This window comes from Dermacentor silvarum, chromosome 7 (genome assembly GCF_013339745.2).
Source record: "Dermacentor silvarum isolate Dsil-2018 chromosome 7, BIME_Dsil_1.4, whole genome shotgun sequence".
Taxonomy (NCBI): Eukaryota; Metazoa; Arthropoda; class Arachnida; order Ixodida; family Ixodidae; genus Dermacentor; species Dermacentor silvarum.
The window spans coordinates 80,698,404-80,725,155 of NC_051160.1; the positions used below are offsets into that span (position 1 = coordinate 80,698,404).

General features: G+C 47.6%; 1 protein-coding gene across 1 annotated transcript in view; it reads left to right on the plus strand.

Moving 5' to 3' along the window:
- LOC119459602 (actinia tenebrosa protease inhibitors-like) overlaps window positions 1-25,475 on the plus strand; it is a 160,736-nt gene extending 135,261 nt beyond the window's left edge. The window contains exons 5-6 of the mRNA XM_049670916.1: window positions 9,666-9,688; window positions 25,398-25,475. Of these exons, the coding sequence (XP_049526873.1) occupies window positions 9,666-9,688; window positions 25,398-25,436 (62 nt within the window). The 3' untranslated portion in view covers window positions 25,437-25,475. The remainder of the gene's footprint in view (window positions 1-9,665; window positions 9,689-25,397) is intronic.
- The last annotated feature ends 1,277 nt before the right edge of the window (window positions 25,476-26,752 follow it).

The window sequence follows — 26,752 nt, forward strand, 5'->3', positions numbered from 1 at the left end:
TTATTTTGACTAAACAGGCCAGCGCACACCTAAATTGCAACTCGCATTTAGTGCATAATTGTTGGCCACTACTACAGAGTGTGTGCAAACTCTACTTCTGGCATGTTGTCTAAATAATAATTTCTCATTGCTTCAGACGAAGACGCCTCTGTCTGTGCGAAGCCAAGAAAATATCCATGCATGAAATGGCGTGGGACGTACGAGAAAATTCAATACTTTTACAACATAAGCAGTGGTACCTGCGAAAAGTACATAATTTGCGGTAATGTAGGGGAATTCATGAAAGAGAACTCTTTCAATTCGAAGACGCTGTGTACAATGCAATGTAGGTAAGTATGTGCGTTTGTTCTTGTGAAAAGGTTCACCAGTAATCTATTTTTTATATAATGGGAAACATTCAACAATATGAGCATTTTATGCTTACTAGAAATGCGAGGCTAACTTTAAGTGCTATCGTTGAATACTTAAAATTTGTAGTCAATTTAGGCTGTGGTTTTCCTTTGCTGTCTAAGACAACACATTTCGAAATTGAAGCTATTCGTTGTTTGTTATTTTCATTTTGATTCGTCGTATTATACAGGTGCAGTGGTGCTGACAAATAATTCGTCTCGACGTTTTTGTTTTATTGATGATAGTCATTTAAAATTTCATCGAAAAGTTGTGCTTTGTCGTTTCTGCACTAGTTATTTGTGCGTACTTCAGCTTACACAGCACAAGATTGGATAACGCTGTGTCGCCTTCAAAAAGTCGGAATGCTCTGTGAAGGTTGTTTTGCGTTATTTCGGTTTTCGCACGAGAGATACCGATTAGCTCAACATGGTATTGGTCATTCAATTCTGCTGCTATATGTCATGCGTTGCTGGCCGCAAGAGGCGTAACATTCGCAGTTATAATATTTATTGCTAGATACATACAAGTATTCTCGTTCGCCGCTTCGTCTGCGATGCGCCCGAAGCGAAAGTCTCTCTTCCTCCTCCCTCCGTCCCCTGCCCAGAACTCGCTTGCCTGAGAGCATATGCCCTTTCCCTCGCCCCCCTGCTTCGAACGACCGAGCGAGCTAACGAGGGGACACTGCGCCGCTCGCCCCTTCTTGTCACTCCCCGCTACTCGATAGCGCGAGAGCTCACGCGCGACGATCTTTACAGCTTCCAACGCCGGCCCAGTGACCCAAGTTGCCTAATACATTGGGCCACTAGGTGTGTCCTGGTGGTCGTGTTGCCTTCAGTGTCATTTCATTGTCGTCATTCCAGCTAAGTCAATGTACTCTCGTCATGCCGTCGTCATCATGCGTTCTACGCCAACCCAGTGGACCATGTTGTCTACTACATCGGGCCACTAGGTATTTTATTGTATATAGACTGTCATCATTCAATCACGTTTACGCAGCCGTCGTTATGCCATCGTCGCCATTGCGTCGTCGTCAGAGAACCACCATGATGTATAAGTTGTCGTACGGTTGTCATCATGCGGTCATGGTCGTTCAATCGTCGTCACTCAAGCTTCGTCATCGAAGTCCCATCATGCTATCGTCGTCACGTCATCATTGTCGTACAGCCTTCGTCACACAGTCGTCATCACGATGTTGTAATCATACACTCATCGAGATCCGACTGTCTTCATTCCGCTGTCATGCCACCGTCGTCACTATGTCATCATTTTACAGTTGTCACGTATTCGTTATCATATCATCGTCGTGATGCCGTCGTGGTCATTCCATTGTCATCATTAGAATATTTTAATCTGAGTTACGTCATGCCGTGTTCGTCACGCTTTCGGCATTGAACCAGTTGGCCAAGTTTTCTAATAGCTTGCGCCATGGGGTATGTGCTCGTCTGGGTGGTGCCCTCGTGGTCGCTTCGTTGTTGTAATTCTGAGTAATCAATGTCATCCAGTCGTTGTCACTCGATCGTCGTCAGGTCATCGTCATCTTACAGGCTTCATGATTCAGTCATCCTTACGCCATTGTCGTCATACACTCCTCGTCATCCGATTGTCCTCCAAATGTGGAAATGTCATCGTCGTCATTGCATCATCGTCATTCATTCCTGCGCATGGCCCAGAGAGGGCATTATGTTGGTGATGACCATTGTTGATGGTAGCTCCCCACAGTGCCCCTCCCCCTCGGTGTAAGGAGAGGGACTAGTCCTCCGTGTCTTTTATGTCCAGGACGACCTCGTGAGGTATTGACGACGATGGCGCCTCGCGTCGTTCTGGCGGCTGGACAGCCACGGCCTCGTCCCGCTGACAGTGAGCGTGCAGCCAGCGCAGGAGAGAAACGACGGCCTCCATGGTGACGGGGGACTGGAATGCCGAATGACGTGCCTGGTTGATGGTAGCGAAGGTCAGCCGCGAACGGTGCAAAATTGTCGCCAGATGTGCGCGGCAGGAAGATTTCGCGCACACCACAAAGTGTACACAGGAGACGGGCTTCGTCTGGAGTGTAGGTTGAAACGGGCTCCGATGGGTGTTTGCTTGCTTAAAAGCCTTTATTGAAAACAAAAAGAAAGGTGGAGCCCTTAGGGAGATTTGCAATGGGTGGAGTCCCTATTCCGGTACCCCATTGGTGCCAGCCTCCAGCTTAGCCCTTTGAACCAAGGCTTTTTGGGCCTGAACGTCCCGTCAACCGCACCCACGCAGGGACGCCTCCCACTACTCTCGGGTTGGTTAGGGTTGGGGGGAAGAGCTGATTTGCGCTGGCAAGCCCAAATCATGTGGTAGGTGTCAGCCACCTCCCTACATTAATGGCACTTGATAGTGAAGGAAGAATCGAAATGTTTTAGGGTTGTCGGGCACAATAAAATGTTAGTGCAAAGTCGGAACAAGATCGTTCATCCGCCTTTCCCGGCATCTTTGCAGGAGTTGGGTATTGGCGGTGCCAGTCCTTGCAATAGGTCGTGATGTCTTTGAAGGCGATGGGTGCAGCTCGTCCAGGAGGAGTCGCCTGAACGGCTCAGCCGTCATTTGAGGCTGGTCAGTATGGAGCGGACGGGGCTGGAGCTCCCAGGGCAAGCGATACGCCCAGACAACCGGGTGATTGGTGGCAATCAGAAGTTACCATGCGTCACGCCACTGGTGGGAACTGCGATGGTGGATTCGGGCGGCACGACGGCCGTGGACGGATCGGTGGGCGCGAAAGATGCCCTGAACGTGGTATGTACGGCATGTACGCGTGGTGTGTGCGGCGCAGTACTAGATTACCACGCTCGTACTGAACGTCGGAGCAACTAGAATTACATTGGGCTGTTTGCTGCTGTCGAGCCTGGTCCAAATGCTCACGAGCAGAAGTGACAGCGACGTCAAGTCTTCCTCCCCTTTGTTCGCGCTCTTGACCACGCCACCATTGCAACAGCGAGTGTTCGCAGTCATCGAGTGACAACTGTTTATGTTTGCCTATGCTCGGGTGACCCGCTGCTTCTTATTTTAATTAGTAAGCGAATGTCTACTCCAATTGATACATGTGAGAAAAAAATACAGGGCATGCTTAAAATTTTCATAGAATGTGAAAGCAAAAGCCTATTTGGACCCATAACGATGTGGAATTAAGCTCTGAGCCCAACCGGCGACGTATACAAGACGTGAGAGCGCACTGCGAACGTGCTGCCGCTGTTTCCAGAACGTTCTACGGGAGCCGCCGCTGTCATTTCCCCCGCTCCTCCCCAGCGCCGCCACCGTGCTTGCCCTCAAAGCCCATACTGCGCTGCTGGTATCATTTGCCTCCTCCTCCCCAGCGCGGCTGTTGCCTTTTCCCTCAACGCCCTCCGCCATTGAGCGTGAGGTGTAGTATGGGAACACTAGGAAATGTTAGAGCTGGCCCCATTATTCTTTCCAGATTCCACTCATCGCCTCATATTTACTTTAGCCCAAAATTTGTCGACGTTGCATTATTGCTTCATTCCGCTTGCCCTTTATTTTATGATGAGCGGCGTCGGAGTCAGCTTTGGAAGACGAACGCGCGAGCAGTGGCAGTAGTGCGAGGGGAGCTCGAGCACTTTTTCTGTACCTCACAGCGACCTTGAGACATCGAGATTTAAGGCTTTCACCTTAGAACTGCGAACCTTACTTCTTGTAGTTGTCTAATACATTACTGTCGCGTGAGTACTTTCACATGAGGACCAATCTTGCCATTTTTGAAAAACAACCGTCATGCAAAATTTGACACATTTAGAAATACATCTGGCGTAAACTAACGTAGATTAGTTAGGGCACGGTAGTCGTCGCATTAGAATTCATGCTCCTCACATTGCGTCAGATAATGTTTTCTTCCTGTTTCAGAGGCTTTACTTTGGAGCACATACAGAACAGTAAGTACATTTCCATGACCTTCCTCCCAGTAGAGATGATTAAAAATATCCAGCAAATATTTAAAATTAGTTTTGATCCTATAATAACTGTTTCCTGGCCTAATTGGTTGATACTTGATGACGTTGCGTCTGGTATTGTGCTCTATTTGATCTTCTTATTTGAGCTACAATTGATTCACCTGTTAATTCTGCTATGTTAAACTTTCCGGTACATTAATGGAATGAAAAGAAAACTGTTTTTCTTATGGCATCGTTCATTGAACCTGAAATTTACGCTGTAGTAAACTCGGCGTGAGTCTCAAGTGAGATCTACCGTAATGGTCTGCATAGGCTTCCACACAAATTACGTTCACCTACATATGTAAGTTAACCACCTACAATTACGTGTTGCTACATATTTTTAAATCAAAACTTTATTAGCCTACCATTCTATGCATGGTTTCGGCTGGTTGGGTCGGTCGGCCGCTACTTTGGTTCTTGTTGAGTAAATTCAGCCTCATTGTTAAGAAAACGAACAAAAGAAGTCCGTCCGCCAGCGGGATTCTAATCTCGGCCCATGGGGCGAGATTGGAATCCGATGGTATAACCATGGCCGGATGGTGTAACCATTAGACCACGAACGTATATTTTCTTCTTCATGACCGGCCTTCGACTTCGTACACTTCGACACTCTTTATAGAGGTAAAATAGCAAAAAAAGATTATCTTAAATGAATGATATTATGTACACCACGTGCATCCGCCTCACAGGCGTGACGTTGCTATTTAAAATTAATTTATTACAGCCTAGAGGTTCAACCCATTTTGTCCACTCAGAAACACAGTCTAGTGGTTTCAGCAACACAATAACCGTGCCATACATTTCAGAACGTAAAGACGTGCCGGTTTTTCATCAGGGTCGTAATGGCAGCACGCCATTCTGGAGCGCGAAAAGCAGTGAGGGCCACTGAGCATAATTAAATCACAGGTAAACCCATCAAACACTGTATATTGCCTTATACCTGAAGCCATGTGGGTCTATTGGAAGTTCATTATAAACGAAGCTTTATAGGCTCACAAGCTTAGGCGGTGGTGGGGGTGATGGTGTCTGTTACATGTAGACAGAAGAAGAAGTCACATGTAGACAGAAGAAGTCTGCCACATGAAGAGAGAAGAAAGGGGCCGAGACCCGAGCTCACAGCGAACACCAATACAAGCGATTTATTGCTTCATCCCCCAAGCCCGCAGCCCTGCTCTCCACTCCGCCAACTGCTCGCCGCAGTAAGTGGCGCTAGTAGCCGGTGGCGCTACAGCTAGTGCAGCAAAACACTATCACTTGTCACACTCCTTCCCCTTTAGTTCTCGTCATCTAGAATACCGGTTCACAGGGCGTCTTGTCCTGGCACTTATCAGTGCGGCAGGGCTTCCTCCCGATGGGAAGACTGCTGCTGGCAGCTCAGTTCTGTTGTGGGGATGACTTGGTGGCTGTTCTGACTCAGTAGCAGCTCCTGCAGGCTCTACAAGAGCTGTTGTTTGTTGCTCAGCTGGCTGATCTAAAGGTACAGAGTTTGTAGGAGGTGGCGGCTGTACGAGGTTGGGGCGAATGTGGTTCCCATGTCTGTGCCACACAGTTCCATCTGTAATACAACCTCAGCTGAGGCGCAACTCGTAGGACTGCTAACAGAAGCACGTACCCATTGTGGACCTGATCGGAAGTTCCTGGTGAACACTGGGGCACCCGGGTCCATTACTGGCGCAATGCGGCAACCCTTGTCCGCATGCACTTCTTGATTTATCTGCTTCAATTGAACAGATGATCGAAGACTTGGGCGCATGACATTCAAGGGCGTCTTGATTCTTCTCCCCATGAACAACTCGCACGGCGCATGGCCTGTTTCATCATGAGGCGCTGAGCGGTAGTGAAAGAGCACCCTGGCTACTTGTGTCCTGAATTCACCCGGTACGCTTTTCTTCAGTTTATCTTTGATGGTCTGTACTACCCGCTCTGCAGCCCCGTTAGAAGCAAGGTGATATGGAGGCACCATCATGCGACGGATGCTATTCCTGTTCAGGAAGTCAGTGTGCTGGCTGCTGGTGAATGCTGGCCCATCATCGGAAGCAATGACGTCCGGCAGACCACGCTGAGAAAAAACAGACCTGAACACAGAGATCGTGGCCTCTGCAGATGGTGACGGAACAGAGTGAACTTGTATACACTTGGAAAAAGCATCCGCCATCACGAGGAAGTAGTGTCCCATGAATGGACCTCCAAAATCAATATGGATCCCGGACCAGGGCTTGTCAGTAAATGCACATAGTATAACTGGTATCCTCCGCGCAGACTTCTTGTGCACTTGGCAAACAGGGCAGCTTCGCACCTAATTCTTCATGTCGTTGTCGATTCCAGGCCACCATACATGGGACCTAGCAATCATCTTTGATTTCTCAATTCCAGGGTGGCCAGCGCGCAAAAGCTTAAGTACTTGGGATTGCAGGAACATGGGAAGGATGACACGGGCTCCCCATAAGGGGTATTCTTCATGCAGACAAAGTTCATTGGTCCACGTAGTGTGAGGGCCCCAGTCTCCACCTTCCGGAAAAAGGACTCCCGGTCAGGACAGCCTCAGCCACTTGTGACAGCATGGGATCTCTTGCCGTAGCACGTCTAGCGACGGCAGGTGACAGGATATCAAGGTATGCTTGTTCTAACATGAAGACATTGGCGGGCGCAGAGTCATGAACCTCAGTTGCAGGAAGAGGTAGCCGGCTGAGCCAGGCCGTTCGTTTATGCCACATACTATTCGGTCTCTCAGCATGTTGTCGAGTTCGGTTCCATAATTGCAGTGTTCAGACAAACACTTGAGAGCCACAAAAGTCGCTGCCTGCCTTTCCTTCGGAACGCACCCTCGAATTGAAGCGAAAGCGTTGCACTACGACGGAGGGGGTGGGGGCGTAGTGCCTGCCAAGTACGGCCAGTATCTCGTCGAGCGTTTGATCCTGGGGCGTTTCCGGCTTTACAAGGCTGCGAAGTAGTGAATTGGTACGAGGCACGCAACAGCTCAAAAATATTGACCTTTTCTTTGCTGGTACGACGTCGTCGGCTTCGAAAAACTCTTGAACGCGCTCCACGTAAGCAGGCCAGGCGTCGCTTTCCCCCTCGAACGCTTCCATGCTACCGAAGGTAGGCATGGCTGTTCCTGTAGTTCGGTGCACCCTCGTCGCAAATTTGTTACATGTAGAAGAAGAAGAAGTCACATGTAGAGAGAAGAAGACGCTGAAAAGCGAGCCGATCCTGGTGATAGTGCAGAAAGAGTCTAAGCTCAATGACACATACCAGGGACAAAAAAGAGAGAAAGAGAGAGAGAAAGAAAGAAAGACAGAAAGAAAGACAGCAAGACAGAGCGACAGGGAGAAAGAGAAAGAAAGAATGAGAGAGAGCGAAAGTTAGAGAGAAAGATAGAGTGAGAGATGAAGAAAATCCCCCGCCCTTCCCCTGTTTGAGAAAATGGGGGTATGCGAAGCTCGTCGTGTGTGTACTTGACCTACTACTTTTCGTTCCCTTTCGTGGTAATTTTCGTTCCATTTTGTGCAACTTTTCCTTCCGTTGCGTTGTACGTTTCCTTCGCTCGATGCATACAATTATTAAACGTTTATGTTTTATTACTGTGGCATGTCATGAAATTTACATTACCCTGCCGAAGGTCACATACAGAGGCGACAAGCTTCGCTTACCCCCATTTTCTCGACAGGGGAAGGGCTGGTGAATATTTTAATGCGTTAGCATTCTTATGGTAGTACTTCGAGCGCTTTCCGAAGGCTGCGTATCTATGTATGTATCCATCTAACTACGTTTGTATCTATGTATGTTTGTATACAATCATTTTCCCGCCTACTTGGGCAACTGTATGGCCCATGGTCGCATGGGAAGCGCATCGGGCTGCTGTGCTGAGGTAACAGGGTTCACAAAACCAGCCATCAGCCCCATTTGTGTCCCTAGTATGCGGTAATGTGTGCGTAGTATGTGGTAATTTGCCTCTCCACGAGGCTAAAACTATATTCTATAAAGACTGCCACAGAACCCGTCTCACGACGACTGTCGATGGTGATGCGTTGGGATTCAATCGATAAGGCGAAAGAACGTATTGCCAGCGTCGGAACCAGTTAGATATGAGGAGCGTACAGCAGCGGGACTCCTCTTTCACGCTTGGATGGATGGAAGGATGGATGCTATGAGCGTCCCCTTTGAAAAGGGATGTTAGGTTGCGACACCAAGCTCTTGTTATCATTTTGCCTATACTGGGCTTTTCTAAGAATACCCCGCGCCATCTAGCGCCGCCACCACGAAGCCTGCGCTTGGCTTCCGAAATGCATGGCGTGCCAGTGCGTCCGAACAATGACAAACGTGTCGTGCGGCAACCAGGGCTTCTCTCTTGCGCTTCCTTCTGCACGCGCGGCACCATTTAGTAGCACCGCCGAGAAGTCTACGCGTGGTTTCCGAGACGGGAAGCAAGGCGCACCGGAGCCTGCGAACGCTGAGTGTTCTTTCCTTGCTTGCCACACATTCAGTGGCACATACTCAGCGACCCAAGTCGGCTAGAGGTTCAATTTAGAGCGGCGCATGCATAGATGATTTGCGGCCCTGGCTGCTAATGCATCAGGTTCCTGTCCTTGATGAACCCTCGTGACGTTGGTTCGATTCCGCTAAGCATCAGACAAATTTAAAGGATATTTTTTGTCATTGTACTGCGGCGCATTCGAGGTGAGACATGAGATATGAATGCCGAAGTTGGCGTGAAAGATGTTGATTGAAGAGCGGCATACACCTACTGGCACTTACCCAGTCACTCAATGTGGCATCAAAGAGCTTCAGTGGAGACCAGCGCAGACCAAGTGGAAAAGCGGCACGTATGTACACATTGCCCCATACTCAGTGACCCAAGCTGGTCGGTGGCTTGGTTTCGAACACTGTTCCCTCAGCACAGCAGCCCGATGTGCTACCACAGAATACCACGTGACCTGGGTATGCGGGAAAACGGTTACAAATAAGCATACATAGCCCCCGATAAGTGCGTGGAGTACCGAAAAGATTGTTAACGCATTAAAAACGACTAAATACCATTTATTGAAAAGATGCGAAGAGCAGATGAGGTGTACTGCGTATCGTTTTGAAAGGCGCAAAAGATCAGGTCATTTTAGTCATTGGTTTTGTATCACATTTCTTTACACGGAACTAATGGGTACCGGGCATCCAAATGCACCGAGGTGGTTGTAGTTATTACCGTGTTTTTGAAAGATTCCATCAGCTTCTATGCTGGATTTGTATCAGTTTAGTTTGAAATTAAACAGTTTACGTCTATAGTGTCATTCTCATTTATATTCATTTCAGGTAGTGGATCAAAACTTCTTGATGTAAGTATCTCTCATTTTTTCTAAACTCCACATCTATGACAGCTGCGTAGTGATGTAGGAGCACTATTTAAATAAGAACTGCAATGTTTTCAATTTTGATGCCATTTCGTTAGCTTGGTATTGTTCGTATAAAGAAGCTAAGAAACCTAATCATTTCGAAATTGTATAGGCAGCCTGTAAGCATATTTGGTACTCAGCACTGTCAACAGGAATGCGCGCAAGAATCCTGATTGCAAGTGGGATAAACAAATTCTCTGGCAAACACAAACGACCTTAATTATTATAGTCGAACGTTGCAAGGATTCATTTTATTTTGAGTTCGTTCCGTGATATTCGTCGACTCAAGCGGAGAGTCCCAAAACGAATGACGGCTTGACAATATGAAAACAATTGAAGAATGGTGAGAAGAATAAACGATACGTTTGAAATAAGTATACCTTCGAAGGAGGTTTGAAGCCTTGGAAATACAACGCTTGCTTTACATATCACTTATCCGTTCAGAACTCCAATACGCCGTATCCAGTTTGCGACCCAAGTCATAATAATCTTAAATAACTTTAAAAATACTTCAGGGTAGCTTTGCTTACTTTAGCTTGCCTCTTTAACACTCAATATAAGCAGTATGAAATGCAACCTTGACTTATCACTCTTTACACACTCGTACAGTCCTAGGTCTGTGTCTTCATCACGTATTTCATAATCATTTGATGCGCAACCAACAGTCGGAATCAGTCCCTCATCATTATGTGTCGTGTCGTGTCCATCGCCACGAGACGGAAGTTTCATCATGCAGAAATAACGCTTTCTTTGTCATTTCTGCCACAAATATCCAGAGTGGAATCACCTTCCTGCGCACATTGCCACAATCATAGTTGACAAAAAATAATTCAATTGCTTAGCTATCATTGGACAACGAAGCCATTTTTTTATACAGTCGAACCCGGTTATGTTGAATCTGAAGGGGGTGACAGAAAAGCTCGATATGTAGGTAATTCAATATATAAAATAAAAATCTAACACAAAATATTTATTGTTTTTTTATAAAAAAGGGGAGTATACTGCTGTTCGTTATAGACACTAATTCGTTATATGTGGGTTCCACATATACGGGATCGACTGTATATTTATTACAGCTTTTGTTGCCTTTGTTATGAACTGTAACCACTCCCATTTGCTATGTCGTTTGGCCCCGGTGTTGCTCAAATAAATGAATATGGACAGTTATGAAAAACAGGCACTAAAGTATTTCTTCCCAGAAATACTTGGTCAGGTTTGGCACAAACTTTGTGAATGCAGGCGCTAGTTCTGTTATAGAAATGAATGCGGGATGTATGCGTGATTTCACGGATATTAGCCTTTTGAGACAGCTCTAAAAAAAGTAGTTATTTGCATGAGTAACATACTGGCGGCGCATTCTGGAAATTTCCTGTTGTATGAAATGCGCAATGTTATTATTAGTGAATGCTTAATTTGCAGGATATATTCAAGCCTTGAAAAAATAGTTCTTGGATCAAGCGCAGAGTCAGAGGGTGAACAGTTAAATGACCGGGCTTACACGTGGCAGTTGGCCAAACACTATGATATCTGCACGCTCGCCTTGGATTACTTTTTTTTTCAAGAAAGGACTTCTCAAAATGAATAAGTTTAATCTTTTCAAGTATAGCTTGCGCATGCATATTATTATCAGTTTTCTTGTGTATACTCCTAGAGTCCAGGTTTTTTACAACAAAGAAGTGTAGAGAGGTTCCTAGCTCTGCTGCTTCCGATCCGCGCACTGCTAACATGCCGCACATGCGTAGTTTAGGGTGTTCACTCATATGTGGTGAGCGCCCAGCATAATGTCGGCAAGAGCCTATGAAACCAATTCATCAAATGCGCTGATGCATTTCCACAGCGATTAAGCGAAGGAAATGCGAAACTCCCTAGCAACGAATGAATGGTACCACCGATGCGACATGGCGAGCGAATAATTAAACGAAAGAGATTTACGGAAAGTTACAAGAACGTGTACACCCCATCTCTGTAAAAAATGAAGGGAGTTCGAGAAGATGTGTCATGCCAGACACAGCGCGCTATAGAAACGCAGCTAGTAGAGGTAGTGAAAAACATAGAACACCTCCCTCCCGCCCTCCTTCTCCGGTTTGACCACCAAAGGAAACTGAACAGCGCAGGCGACAACGGAGCGGGAGAGGTTACCGCGAAGAAAATACCATGGTAGTTCAGCCTTGAAAGATACTCTGTAAAAGACGTGCATTTGCTAAAATTTTCAATGCTATGGTGATTTCGTTTCTTCTACTTTTCTGCATTAGGCATTACCAGCGTGAACACCTTGAAGGGTGATCTTGAGGCGTATTTTACCTAGTCGTGGCTTCAAGTTAATGTGCATTTCTGAGCTGGGCGATTAGATACACTACTCAGTAACGTTACTTCAGGGCGCACACATTGATAGTTCCAACTACCCTAATATAAACATTGAAGTGATTCTAATTCACCAGGTCATTATCATCATCTACATCAAGGAAAACACGAAACATAAGTTTGGCGCAGTAGCTGCATTTCACCTTCTAGCACCTCTGTATATCCTGGTAGCGGCCACACCCTTAATACTGCAGTGGATGAGGAGACTTTCGGTTACCTTCCCGGTACGGTGCCGTCTGGTCGGGTCACGTGCAATAAACGTGGAAGCCTATCGAGGAACACGTTCTGCCAGGCCACTCAGCAGTACACGGTCCTCCTTCATTACGCTACTTCAGGCAACCGTCGGGGACTCAACAGTTTTCACCTTGAGAGCTAGAGGTTAAACCACAAGAGAGCATTAAGGCGCGTTTATAGTCCATCGGCACGCGGGCGAGCGTCATCTGTCGCCTGGAGCGTCGGAGCGCATTGGCCGCGCGTCCGGTTAGGTTGGCGGCGCCACTACGTCGAAGCATTTGGTCGAACTATAGCCGCTGTTCTCGCCAACGTGACATAACGTGTGCGCGCGTTCACGCTACGTCGGACTATATTTAGGCCTTCACGGAGCCCTGAAAGGAGACATTGCCGCCATTGCCCGAGTAGAATTGGGCCCGGCTGCGAATTGCAACCAAGTCTCACTACTTTACTGATTACCGCAGTGTCTTCATAGGCATAAAAAGTGACGAATAAACATTGTATTCATTGCAAACATGTCCGTATATCATTGTGAAACCACACCTTAGTCACATCTCGACAATGTGCCTAGCCAGGGCAGTGAAGCTTTCGCTGTCAACCAGGATTAACCAAAGCTAAACCCCACCAATTTTTTTAGATGATCTCCAGTACGTCGTCAGCTTAGCATGAAACATTACTACTTCATGCGGCAGCGTCAGCAAGTGTGAAAACTGTGAAGAGTGAATCACAATGATGGCTGCGCGCTACCCTAGATGATTATGGACGTGAGAATAAACTCACGAAACAATGCCTAAATACCAGAAGTTTTGCATTGCATTTTTGATAGCCTGCGGTGGATATCGGTGGTTAACAATATCAAAATACTGATCAATGGCTTGAGCATGCGGTCACTGTACTGCGATCGTCATGGAAAAAAATTTCTGCAGTTGGATCAATGGACCGAGCGGCTCAGGCAGATATTAAAGCGGCGACTAGGAAGATACAGACCGACCTCGAAGTCGACCGGGTGGATAGTCGGCTGGCACACCTACTCGAAGCAAAAACATCGCTACTGAACAGGTGGAAAGGGCAAAGGCTCAATCGGCGGCTTAGAAAAAAGATCGCAGAGCTTAACAAAGCCATTGAGGAGCACTGTCGGGGTACTAAGCCAACAGCAGTGGGATGAAATATGCAATTCGGTTGACGGACAAATGAGAGTGGGCGCCAAGTGGAATCTCCTCAAGCACCTACTCGACGCAACTAATGCTAGATCCAACCAAAGTAAAGTACTAGAGAGAATCGTACATGAGACCACTCGCCAAGAAGACGTGTCGAAAGCCCTGGATAACCTCGCTTGTCGGTACCTCCCCCTGGGCTTGGCCAACCCAGACGACTACCCAACGTATAGGGGCGGTTCGTGCCCCGAATTGGACGCCCCCTTCAAAGTCTACGAGGTCAGGGAGGCCCTACACAGCCTCAATGCCAGGTCCGCGCCAGGGCCTGATCAAATCACCAATAAGGCTCTTAGAAACCTTGACGACGACTTCATAGCGTGGCTTACAGAAGAAATCAACAAGGCCTGGCAAACAGGTGAAGTCCCACGAGGTTGGAAAGAGGCTCTGGTAATCCTCATTCCGAAGCCCGGCAAAGCTCCAAACGTACCCAACTTCATACCGATTTCCCTTATATCCTGCGTAGGAAAGGTAGCGGAACACGTAATTCACAATCGGATTTCTAAGCATGTCGAACGGAGTGGTCTCCTTCCCTATATACAACATGGTGGGCTTCCGACCAGGCCTCTCGACACAAGATGTAATGAAATTAATCAAGACTCAAATCATAGACCAAGATACGAGAGACGTGCGGGGAATTCTCGGGCTTGACCTAGAGAAGGCCTTCGACAACATATCACACCGACATATTCTGGAATCCATCTCGGATCTTAACTTAGGACAAGCCTTTCACGGTTACGTAAGATCATTCCTGGAGAACCGCCAAGCCACGTTAAAGCTTGGAGACCACAAATCAGAAGGGTATTCACTCGCACCCAAAGGCACGCTTCAGGGAGCAGTGCTATCGCCCTTGTTGTTCAACCTGCCCTCAGGCAACTTTCGGTATCCCTGTCGGGAATCGAAAGAGTTCACCACACGATATAGGCCGATGACATCACTATCTGGTGCACCGGCGGCAGCGAAGGGCAAGTGGAATCGAGCCTACAAGAAGCAGTCGACCGTACTGAAACCTTCCTCGATGGCACAGGCCTACGATGCTCGACAACGAAGTCTGAACTACTACTCTACCGACCGGTCCGCAAAGGTCCTAAACCCAGGGGTTGGAAGCCACTGGACGAAGTTGACATAGAACTACACACCAAAAGTGGGGCGAGCATTCCTAGGGTCGACACCCTAAAGGTGCTGGGAATGTTCATAGAGTCTACCGGAGGTAACATCACGACGCTCAGAAAAATCACGACCAAGACGGAATGCATGATTGGATTAATCAATAGAATCTCCAACAAGAGGAGCGGTCTAAAGGAGGACAATCTGCTACGGCTATTCCACGCATTCTTAATGAGTCACATAATTTACGTGGCTGCAATGCACAAGTGGTACGCTTCTGAAAGGCACAAGCTGGACACGCTCATCCGTAAAAGCATCAAAAAAGTGACAGGAGTACCAATAAACGCCAGCACGGACCGCGTTCTTCAACTAGGTGTACATAATACACTCGATGAAATCATCGAAGCTCAGGAAACGGCGCAAGATCACGACTGTCTAGCACCCCTGCTGGGAGGGAGATTCTCGCGGTCTTAGGAATCGGCTCCACTGTAGCGATGTAACGCACATGTGAAATGCCAGATTACCTACGGGACAACATTACGGTTGCTCCTTTTCCCAAAAACGTGCATCCACAACACAATGCGAGCAGGCGCAAAGCTAGGGCTGTGAAATTGCTCCGGAGCATAAAAGCCTCGCCTCACACGGTCACTTTCGTTGACGCGGCCCAGTACGAGCACACACCGGACTTCGTCGCAACGGTATTCAATCACGACGGACACGTCACTTGTGCGGCCTCCATCAGAGACAGCACCCCGGCTAGAGCAGAGCAGGCTGCGGTCGCTCTTGCACTTCTCGACGATGAGAGAGCTGAAATATTTACTGACTCGAGGGCGGCGGTTCGGGCATTTGCCTCTGGTGCCATCGCCAAGGAAGCTCATCGAATTCTCAAAGGCAAAGTCATCCAGCCACATACAATCACGTGGTTTCCGGCCCATCTCGAACCCCAACTCGACTCCCTCCGCAACCTCAATGACATCGCACACGTCCAAGCGCGCGAACTAACCCTCCGCGCTGACGCCACTGCAAGTCGAGGCTCCGTCGATTCTAGGCTCGTCGAGTTCCGTGACACTCTCTCCACCTTCAACGAGGTTACCAAACACTACTACCTTGGTAGAAGACTATACCCTCCCCCACACGGGACACTAACCAGACCTCAAGCTGTCACACTACGCATGCTTCAGACGGGATCATATCCCAACCTGAATTTATTTCACTACATCAATCCAGACTGCTTTAGTCCAGACTGCCCTAGCTGTGGACAATGTAGTACTTTGGAACACATGCTCTGGGGATGCCCCTCGTTACAGAGGGGCCCGCATCGATGCACTGCAGAGGAGTGGAGCTCTGCTCTTCGGAGCTCCGACCAGTCATGCCAATTTTGGGCTGTCCAGAGAGCCCACGATGCGGCGCTGGAGCTTGGTCTCCCCGTCCCGACGTGGGTGCGGCCCGCGGCTTCGTCGCCTCCCTGAGAGGGGGCAACAGAGCTTCTTAGGACCTCCATTAAAGTTCTTTGTCTGTCTGTCTGCAGTTGTCTTTGCAGTCTTCTAAAGAATGATACGCGCCATTCTACGTAGAAGCCACTCTCATGTGCCAAGTTATCAATAGCGAAGAACTTCACGAAAAGGTGCACATGCCGACAGTGGCACTGTCATCTCATCTTACGTCAGGCCAGCTTCCTCATCCACACATAACACCACCAAGCAAGATACTAAAATCAAACAGCGCAGAAAAACATTACATACGAGCGCCGCCTTAGACGTTCTCCTGAATTGTTAAAGCAACGCCGTATGCGCGTCGCCCACGTGTCGTTATTTGGCATTTTCTGATGGATGGCATCCGCGTTTGACATATCATTAAGACGTGAACTTCCAGACCCGTTGGACGAGCCAAGCGATAAGCCGGCGATACGCTTTTGCTTTGTATCGAGGCTACGGAGTTTTTGGCCTACGCGCTCGATCTACGCACGCAGCGATCCGCTCAAAACTAGCGTAAAGCAGCTCCGCTGTAATATGGCATAAAAAGAAGCAAAACAAGATGACTTAGGTTTGAAGATTAAAGCGCTTAAATAGTAATGTGGGAGTTTGTAATGTATGGCTTTCAGTGCAACGCCAAAGGGCTTAAGTAGCGTATCGGCGACTTTGGGCACTTCGTATTCGAAAATAAATTGAATCTTATTGCCATTTACAAGCCAATTCGATCACGTCTGAAAGAGGTCTAAGCATGGATATTTTAGTGTCCCGAATATGGTGAATAAATGAAGGTCAATAAAACGAGGCGGTAAACTGAACAGAGCACCTACAGTATCTGAATGATGGCCCGCATAAGAACATAATCACAAAATGAAAAACAAAAAACATTAGCGTAGCTTGCACTGGAGGCTCAATGCTAAAGAGACAACGGAGCTAATGGGCACCTAGCTTATCCTGGCTTTTGGACCAGGCTGAGCACTACCAAGTGATCCCCAGCATTTTCAGGACTTTATTGATTATTGATTAATTATCGATTAGCTATTTATTGGCTATCAATTTTCTATCAATGACTGACTAAGCATAAGTAGTCCCAAACATGCTTAGATAGACTTATCCGGGCTCAGGTTCGCTAGTTCACAGGTGTAAGTGCCATCGCGCTTGGACCCTTTCTGCACGACGGCCAGGATCGGCCCACATTTTCTGTTTATGCGTCACCGACTTCCGGCTGGATTAAACAGCTCCATTTCTAAAACAAAATAATCGCAAACTCGATAGGCTTTTACAGTTGTAGCTTCGATGCTACTACGTATACTGAAATACATTACCAGAAGCCTAACGCCACTATTGCGTTTTTATTCCTACCAGCAGTGCCAAGAACGACAATAGGCTAGAACAATGAAACGTTGCATTAATGTCCTTGCTTCTGAAACATTATTGGCGTGCTTTTGCGTATTCTCTGTATTTTTGTATGATTCGCAGTCACACTGGACTTTTGAACCTACTAAGCTAGGTTGATATTCTAGAAATATTTATTCCTACACGCGTGTAATTTCACACCAAAATGCAGCTTGGACACACATTCATTGCTACGAGTCACATTAGATATTTTTCCTAAGGATGCATGTCCCAAGACAGACAGACAACGAACATTATTTGATCCTGAGGAGCTACTGTCAGGACCCCCTAACAGGAGGCCGTTGTAACCGCTGGCCGCGCCCACGTAGAGGACAGAACGCCGTGACGCTCCGCCGTTTCCTCGGCCCTCTGGATAGCCTGGACTAGCTTTCGGAGTACCGTGCTTCTGATGGCCTCCTCATACTCGGCTTCGCTGGAGAGTAGGTCGTTAGGTAACGCGGGACATCACCAGAGCATGTGAGCCATAGAGCAAAAGGTTTCATTACAGTCGGGACAACCAGGGTCCACGTCTGACTATATCCTACTACGGAAGCCCCGCGACGGGAAAGATCCCGTCTGCAACATTCTAAGAGTAGCTGACTAACCTCTGCTGAGCTTCGGGTGAGGGAGAGGATAAACTCTCTTGACAAGCTGGTAATGTTTAGTAATTTCATGAAATGTGAGAAGTGGATCGTTCTGCTGAGTCCCTTCCTGCCCCTCCGGAGACTCCAGACCGTCGCGGCGCGTGAGTTCTCGCGCACGGTCGTGGGCCACCTCGTTGAGGTTTGGGAAGCCCTCGAGAACGTTCGTCCCCATGTGTGCGGGGAACCACGTAATATATTGAGAACCGGGGCAAGCCCTCTTCTCTAGAATATAAGCCGCCTCTCCTGCGATGTTACCCGATTCGAATGCTCTGATTGCGTCTCTCGAGTCGGTGCAAATGTAGAAATGCTCTGAGTCACACAAGGCCAGCGCAACTGCGATTTTCTTTGCTATACCCGGGGTGGCCGCCCTTACGAGGCGGCCACCCCGAGCGAAGCACTCCCCGCCAGTCTATAACCGACAACGCGAACATTTTCCTGTTGCCGTATGGCGCCGCATCGACAAAGAGCGAAGAGTCTATGCCATCTCTAACTCTTTTCAAGATGGCTCGTGCATGGACTTTACGTCTACCCTCGTTATGATGTGGATGTACATTTCGCGGGAAGGGCCCCACCATGTAGGTCTCTATCGTTTCCCGTGTCAGTGTTATCGGCGGTTCCTCCATTATTCTAGGAGCCATGCCAACCTCGTCAAGGATTCGCTTGTCAGCTTTGGTCGACGACAGCCTGACCACCTGGGCAGTGACCTGCGCCTCTATGATCTCGTCTATGTTACTGTGCATTCCAAGTTCACCTAACCTGACGGAGCTCGTGGCAATCGGCAAGCCTAGCACTTTCATGATGCTCTTGCGCATGAGGGTATTTAACTTGGTCTTTTCCGTTTTGGTCCATACTAAAGCTGACACCAAATAGTTAATATGGCTCATCAGAAACGCATGGTACATCCGAAGGAGGTTGTCCTCACCTAACCCCTTCTTTCGGTTGAACACCCTAGCAATTAACCTCAACATGTTCTCCGTTTTGGCTGTAACGTTGGCAATTGTTCTAGCATTACAACCCCTCGCATCTATGAGCAGGCCTAGGATCTTGACTGAGTCGACTCTAGGAATTTTCTGCCCATTATTCGCGTATAATGCCACGGGTAGCTGGTTGAGCGGTGTCAGACCCCTAACCCCTTGCCTTGCCGGTCTGTGAAGTAATAGCTCCGACTTACTCGGAGACAGCTTGAGAACTGTGTCCACGAGGTAAGCCTCTGTCTCGTCCAAGGCCGCTTGTAGAGCTTGCTCCATTTCCGCTAGGCAGCCCCCTGGGCACCAGATAGTGATGTCATCTGCGTACAGAGCATGACCTATGCCCGGGAGGCCGCCCAGCCTTTCTGAAAGACCCTTCATGACTATGTTGAAGAGGAGTGGTGAGATGACTGATCCCTGGGGGGTACCCCGAGCCCCCAGTTCGTACACGCTCGACCGTCTCTGCCCCACCTGAATAATATCGGTTCTATTCATGAGAAAGGACCTGAAAAAGGCCTGGAATTTGACTCCTAGGCCTATCACGGCCGTGGCCTGCAGTATGTATCGATGTAATACTGTGTCAAACGCTTTAGTGAGATCTAGGGCGAGAATCCCTCTCACGTCCCGAGTGCCGCTATCAAAGATTTGCTTTTTCAGCATTAGCATAACCTCCTGCGTCGATAGGCCGGGCCGAAAACCCACCATATTATGTGGGAAGAGGTCAATGCGCTCTATGTACCCGGAAACCCTGTTCAAGATTGCGTGCTCCGCTACCTTGCCTATGCATGAGGTCAGTGATATCGGTCTCATGTTGTCCAAATTAAGGGGCTTTCCAAGTTTTTGGATGAGTATCACCGATGCCTCCTTCCATCCGCCGGGCACCTGTCCTGCCTCCCATACCCTGTTAACCTCCTTAGTTCGTAGTTCCACTGTCTTATCGTCCAGGTTACGTAATAGCCTGTTAGAAACGTAATCCAGATCCGGAGCCGATCTGCTATTTAAATTGTGGAGCACTGCCCTAATCTCCGATTCTGTGAAGGGCGCGTCCAGCTCCTCCACCGTCGCACACTCGATCGGCGGATAATCCTCTTCCTGCGTCGATCCTATGGGGAGGTATCTATCCGCGACCGCATTTAAAAGCGACTGCTCAGTACTTCCCTCCTGTTCGTGCTTGTGTATGACTTTACTAAGTGTTTGCCTTTGATTCCCGTTAGCCTGCGCGTAACCCAGGAGGTGCTTGAGGAGGTTCCACTTCCCTCCTGAGCGCATGGACCCGTCTACTGCCGCACAGACCTCGTCCCATTGTAACCTATTGAGTTACGTGCAATATTTTCGATCCCTCTATTAAGCTCCGCAACCTTTTTCCTCAGCCTGCAGTTTAGCCGTTGTGTTTTCCACCTCATCAGAATCGAGGATTTGGCCTCCAGCAGGTGCGCTAGGAGTGGGTCCATTCTTGGGACCTCCACTTCCGTTTTTACTATTGCAGTAGCCCTCTCTATCTCTTCTGTGAGCGAGTCTATAGCCTCACCAAATGAGGAAAATGTGTTCGTTCGCTCCTTCCTAAGTTTTCTAAACGCATTCCAGTCCGTCACTCGAAGTACCCTGGCCGGTCGGGCGTCCACCCCTAAGGTTACTGCCGCTATGAAGTGGTCTCTGCCCAGGTTTCCCTGCTTATTCACCAACGTGACGTTACCTACGTTTCTTACACATGCCAAATCAGGTGTTGTGTCTCGCGCAACCGACGTGCCCAGCCTAGTGGGGAACCCTGAGTCCGTGATTACTGTAAACGCGAGATCATCCAGGATACTCACCAGATTCTATCCTTTTACTGTCTGTCTGACGTAGCCCCATGCACTATGAGGGGCGTTAAAGTCCCCGGCAACTATCAGGGGAGAGTGCTTGGCTATCAACGTCGCCTTCATTAGCAGAGACTTAAACGTCTGTCTCTGGTCTGACGGCGGGCTATAAACATTAAGCAAAAAGGCGATCTGCTTAAGCCACCCGTGCGGTATAACATCCACGAAAAGGGCTTCCACCCTACCCCGCCCACAATGAATTTGATGCTTAATGAAGGGTAATTTTTTATCATTTTGGCTAATCCTCTTCCTCCCTCGTTCCTGACCTACATAGTTTTGAAGCCAGAGAGGGTAGGGACATCACATAGTGTCTCCTGTAATAATAAAATCTGCGGCTTTTCCACATGATTCGTTAAAAACTGCCGTAGTTGAGCCTTGCACCTTTGAAAACTAGCGCAGTTCCACTGCCAGACTACCAGATCTTTGTGATCGCCCGCCATGATGCTACATTACCATGCCTTGCTCCGCGTCCGGAGCATCCTCGGAGTGATTCACTGTCTTGCTTTGCGCTCGGACCTTGGCTTTGGCCATAATTGCCGTCTTTTCTTGTAGTACTGTTACTCTTTGCTGCAAAAGCTTTACGCTTTCCCGATTTTCTCTACATATCCTGATAAGTTCCTCCAGCATCTTTCTTTGCTGAGCCTCTCCCTCAGACGTTTCCGAGTCGCCCTCTTGCTCCTCCTCAGGAAGGGGGACTTACGCTTTGCTTTACTGAGTCCTACGTGGGGTATCTGTTCGACTACCTCTGGCGTCTGGTTGCTCGCCTCTATTTCACCGTGCTTGGGGTTTGCCTTGGCGGCTTTGAGTTGGTGTACCTCCTCTTTAAGCTCCTTAATTTCCTTCAGTAATGCCTCCACGTTGAAGTCGACCGCGTTACCTCCGTGGGTATCTGCTGATCCTTCTTCGTCTTCCCTTTGACACGATCCGCCCAGGTAGGCTCCTCCTGTATCCTCACGCTGGACACCGAGCGCCCTCTGGATCGAGAGCGGTTTCCGGTTGAGCCGCGCTTTGGCACCGCTGGCGTGCGAGAGCGGCTTCTCTCGGTATGAAGGTAAAAGTAACAATCATATAATCATTAGTGAAGAAGATATATGTACTCCTTGTCGGTGATAACAAGTGAAGGGGAGCTGACGCATAGCGGGGCTATGCGCATCATCGTGAAGCTATCAAAATTTTCCCGCGCTCGACTGTCTCGATAACGGCGCAGTACCTCAGTATCATCAAGCACCGGCCTGCACCCGCAAATGCATGTCTCAAGAAATTCCATTTTTCAGATGCTGAACACCACAAAATATATATGGGTATATTCATCCAACTATAGACAAGTCTACATGGACAACAGTATGCATTGCGCCAAATATAAGAAATATCAACTAAACCGGACAAATCTAGCACAGGGTCCCCATTATGACTACGACTTCTTTTACGAGCGGGAGTCCGGCGGTGAAATGTAAGTGTATGCTATTCATTATTTTGAAAAAGAGTGCCATGGTTTTAATTTTATTTATGGCGTCAGCTTTAGCGTAAGGATTTAAGCAGCAGTCAGTACACAAGATGCAAAAGATCGCCAACTAATACTACAAAAATAAGAATGTCCAATCGCATCATACGACATAACACAAATTTAAAAAAAAAGATATTGCGCATAAAAGTGGTGAGTACGACAATAAATGCGCGTAGCTCATGTGATAGCAAACAGCTCATTTTTTTCTCGAATTTTGCGATAACTTTCAAATTCACTTAGAAAAGAGCAAATTGAAGGGAGATGTAGCACCCCAGCAGATATTTTGCTTGTAAGCTTTTATTGCACAGAAAAATGAAATGATCAGACAGGAACTTCTGAGGGTAAAATGGCAAGCTTATTTTATTCTTGAAAGGGTCTGAAGGCGAGCTCGTTGATATGCATTCATGGTGTAAGAGCCAGCACTAAAAACATGGACAGAAGGAAGAATACAGGACGAACGCTGAACTGCCAACGGTTGCTTTATTGTGCGTGCACAGATATGTAGCTTGAAAGGGAAGGGAGAAAGGGAGACAAAAAAAGAAATAGAGTGGGGGGGGGGGGGGAGGGGGAGTGGCTTAGATGCCAGTCGCGCTTGGATATGAAGGTAAAAGTAACATTCATAGAATGATTAGTCAAGTAGATATCTGTACTCCTTGTCGGTGATAACGAGTGAAGGGGAGCTGACGCATAGCGGGCCTATGCGCATCATCGTGAAGCTGTCAAAAGTTTCCCGCGCTTGACTGTCTCGATAACTGCGCAGTACCTCAATATCATCAAGCACCAGCCTGCACCCGCAATTGGCGCAGTGGATAGCGAGATTGCTTCCATTCTTGTTTTTGACGTTATATCCATTAATTAAAGAAAACAGGATCATCGTCCACTTATAACATAAAATATTTCCTCATGTTTCTCCTATATTGCCTTTCCAGTGATGTGATCAGATCAATTTTTCAAGATTAGTGACAGGTGTCATCAACAAAAATATTTTCAAGAACTTAGCTCTATGCAACTCTCTATAAGTTCATGACAGCGCACTTAGATTGTAATTTCTCAATAGTTGCGCGCTCGTGGGTCACTGGCGACCTTGCACGCCCTCATTTGTCAAAGTGACATTTCTATGCCTCTTATGTCCTCCACTTAACCACTCAATACACCTCAGGTTCTCTTCTTGATACCTCCAATGTGGTTAAAGCACACGTTTAATGCTATAAAGGAATGCATCACCGATGCTGGGATAGTAGTTAGAATGAGCATTGTGATTGTTACCGCCAGTAAACTTGCAGCATCTCACTACATACGCACATTTTATCGATTCTGGTTGGTTCTGGTCGTTTCTCAATGTGAACACGTCAGCTCTGCTCACAAATAGAAGTGGAAAGTGCGTAGCTATTGGTACCATCTGCGCATTAATCATGCTCGACTGTTCTAACCAGCCGGATTAGAAGATGGATATTAGTGGCCATGGGCACGTTAGTTGGATTGTCGAAGATAAAACAATTTACTTATGAACAAAATTATGGAGAACCAACCCCAGCTGCTATCTAAAAGGCGCTTAGGATGGTTTTGGAGGCGGCTATTTGTTGCTCTATATTGCACTATGTGTCAGTGGTGGCACTTACTTAATCACCATAAGAACAACGTGAAAGCACGAGCCAAAGCTCTCCTCGGCACAACATATATATTGACGCTTCCTCTAAAGGGCAGAGAAGGTAAGGCGGGTGGCCGAAGTAACGAGCGAGGGTGTGTTAGCTGCGAGAGTGCAAAATTGAAAAGATAATGCGCTGCTGAACGTAGGTGGAGCAATGTGAGCCAGCGCCCTGTGTCAGTCGGTTGACGTGTCATTGTAGCTTCCTATTTTCTGTGGAAGGGGTCTGGACGATGGGGAGGAGGGGGGGGGGATATCTGCTCCGCTGGAGGCCAGTGATCTGTCGTCTCTCTGAAAGAGAGAATAAAAGTAGGGGCAGAAAAATGGTCTGCCGCATGTCTGTCGCTCCACCGTGCCCACTGAACGGGCATAGGAATTCCAATTTCGTTATATCCTCCCGTGTCGATTCAGTCGGCAACAGTGTTGTCGACCGGCTGACCATGGAAGGGATGCCACCGTTAAAGCAAGGCTGGTGACATGAGGCTGCATTATTGAAGATCGGAGCCATCAGCAACACTGTCGATGAACAGCCGGCAATCGCTGAATCCGTTTGTTGTGCCAAACCGGGCGATACACTGCACAAAAAGCAAGATCGGGTTTATGAGCGACTTCATGGGTGCCGCTACATCATACTCACTATTGCCTCTCACCGTGCCCACTCCACCGTGCCCACTCCACCGTGCCCACTCATTTAAGAATCGTCATCTCATTCTCGTCATGCCGTCGTCGTCACGCTGCCTCTGTCGTTCACATCGCCATCATTCCTCCTACGTCATTTTATGCTCATCACTGCGTCGGCGTCATACAGTCACCGTCATGCCGCCATGCTCATGCGCGACCTTGGCAAGTGAATGCCACAACTGTGTGGGACGATACCGGAGTATTTCACACATAGCCGAAGCAATGGAAGGCTCAGAATTACTACTACAAATGCTAAATACGCGTGATTTCCGGAAGGCTGAGTGTCACTACAATTCTAGAAAATTAATCGTATAACCATCAATAGTCATTGTGAGATGAGTTCCGCCGAATATCTTTCTTTACGAAACCATTTGGTTTAGTCCAAATTTTTAGAAGCTTAGTAGATGTAACGAAGTTCTAGGCAAATGAGCCCTGAAATAAGTAAGATATTTTTATGCCTACTCTACTCAAGAAAACCGCCTACAAAACCTGAAGAGGTGCTGGGTGCAGATGAATGTGTTCAATGTATGTCTGTGTGAAAGAGCGGGCATGTCTGATTGTGTTGGCGTTGTTATTGCAGATACGATACTCGTGTTTCTTCATGGCTGTGGATAAATAACAAAACTGGAGAAGAATACATGCAAGTAGACAAAGGTAACAAAGTTTTTTTTTGAGCTAAATGAATGACTAAGCAGATTTCATTAAGCCCAGAGACGACTAGTAGAACATGCCTTCGGATGGCAACAGAATATTGGGGAATGTAAATAGTGGCATTGTCTGTTTGCGCTACTGCTAACATGACCAGCAAAGGTGAGTCCTTGCACAAACTCTTGCCCAGTATTTCTAGTTGATGTCCTGAAGACACACTTAAAAAGCGGAAATGGAAAATTTATTCGAGTGTGATTGTCGCCCCTTCCAGTTAATGAACCCTTCGGAGTGCACAACTGACAAAGAGTAATCGACTCCCTGGGGGAAAGCGATAGAAATGTTCTACACGTACTAACACGTGATTTCACAAACTTGATTGTCCTTTATTTTAAAAAATCCGGCAGAACCCATATTACGATGAAGGTTGACGTTACTGCGATTATCACTGATGCAAAGTATCGGTACACCGTACTAAAACCGCTGTATGTCATCACCATCATCACCAGCCTATATTTATGTCCACTGCAGGAAGAAGGCCTCTCGCTGTGATCTCCAATTACCCCTGTCTTGCGCAAGCTGATTCCAACTTGCTCCTGCAAATTTCGTAACTTCATCACCCCACCTTGTTTTATGCCGTCCTCCACTGCGCTTCCCTTCTCTTGGTATCCATTCTGTGACTCTAATGGTCCACCGGTTATCCATCCTACGCATTACATGGCCGGCCCAGCTCCATTTCTTCCGCGTAATGTCAACTAGAATATCGGTTATCCCCGTTTGTTCTCTGATTCACACCGCTCTCTTCCTGTCTCCTAATATAAGTCCCAAGATTTTTCGTTCCATCGCTCTTTGTGCGGTCCTTAACTTGTTCACGATCTTCTTTGTTAACCTCCAAGTTTGTGCCCCTTATTTTAGCCCCGGTAGAATGCAATGATTGTACACTTTTATTTTCAACGACGCTGGTAAGCTCCCAGTCAGGATTTGGCAATGCCTGCCGTTAGCACTCGAACCCACTTTTATTCTTCTGTAAATTTCCTTCTCATGATCAGGGTCCCCTCCGAATAATTGACCTAGATAAACGTACTCCTTTACAGACTCTAGGGGCTGACTGGCGATCCTCGATTTTTGTTTCCTTGTCAGGCTATCGAACATTATGCTAGTCTTCTGATTATTAATATTCAACCCCACTCTTACACTTTCTCGGTTAAGGTCCTCAATCATTTGCTGTAATTCGCCCCCATTGTTTCTGAATAGGACAATGTCATCTGCAAACCGAAGGTTGCTGAGATA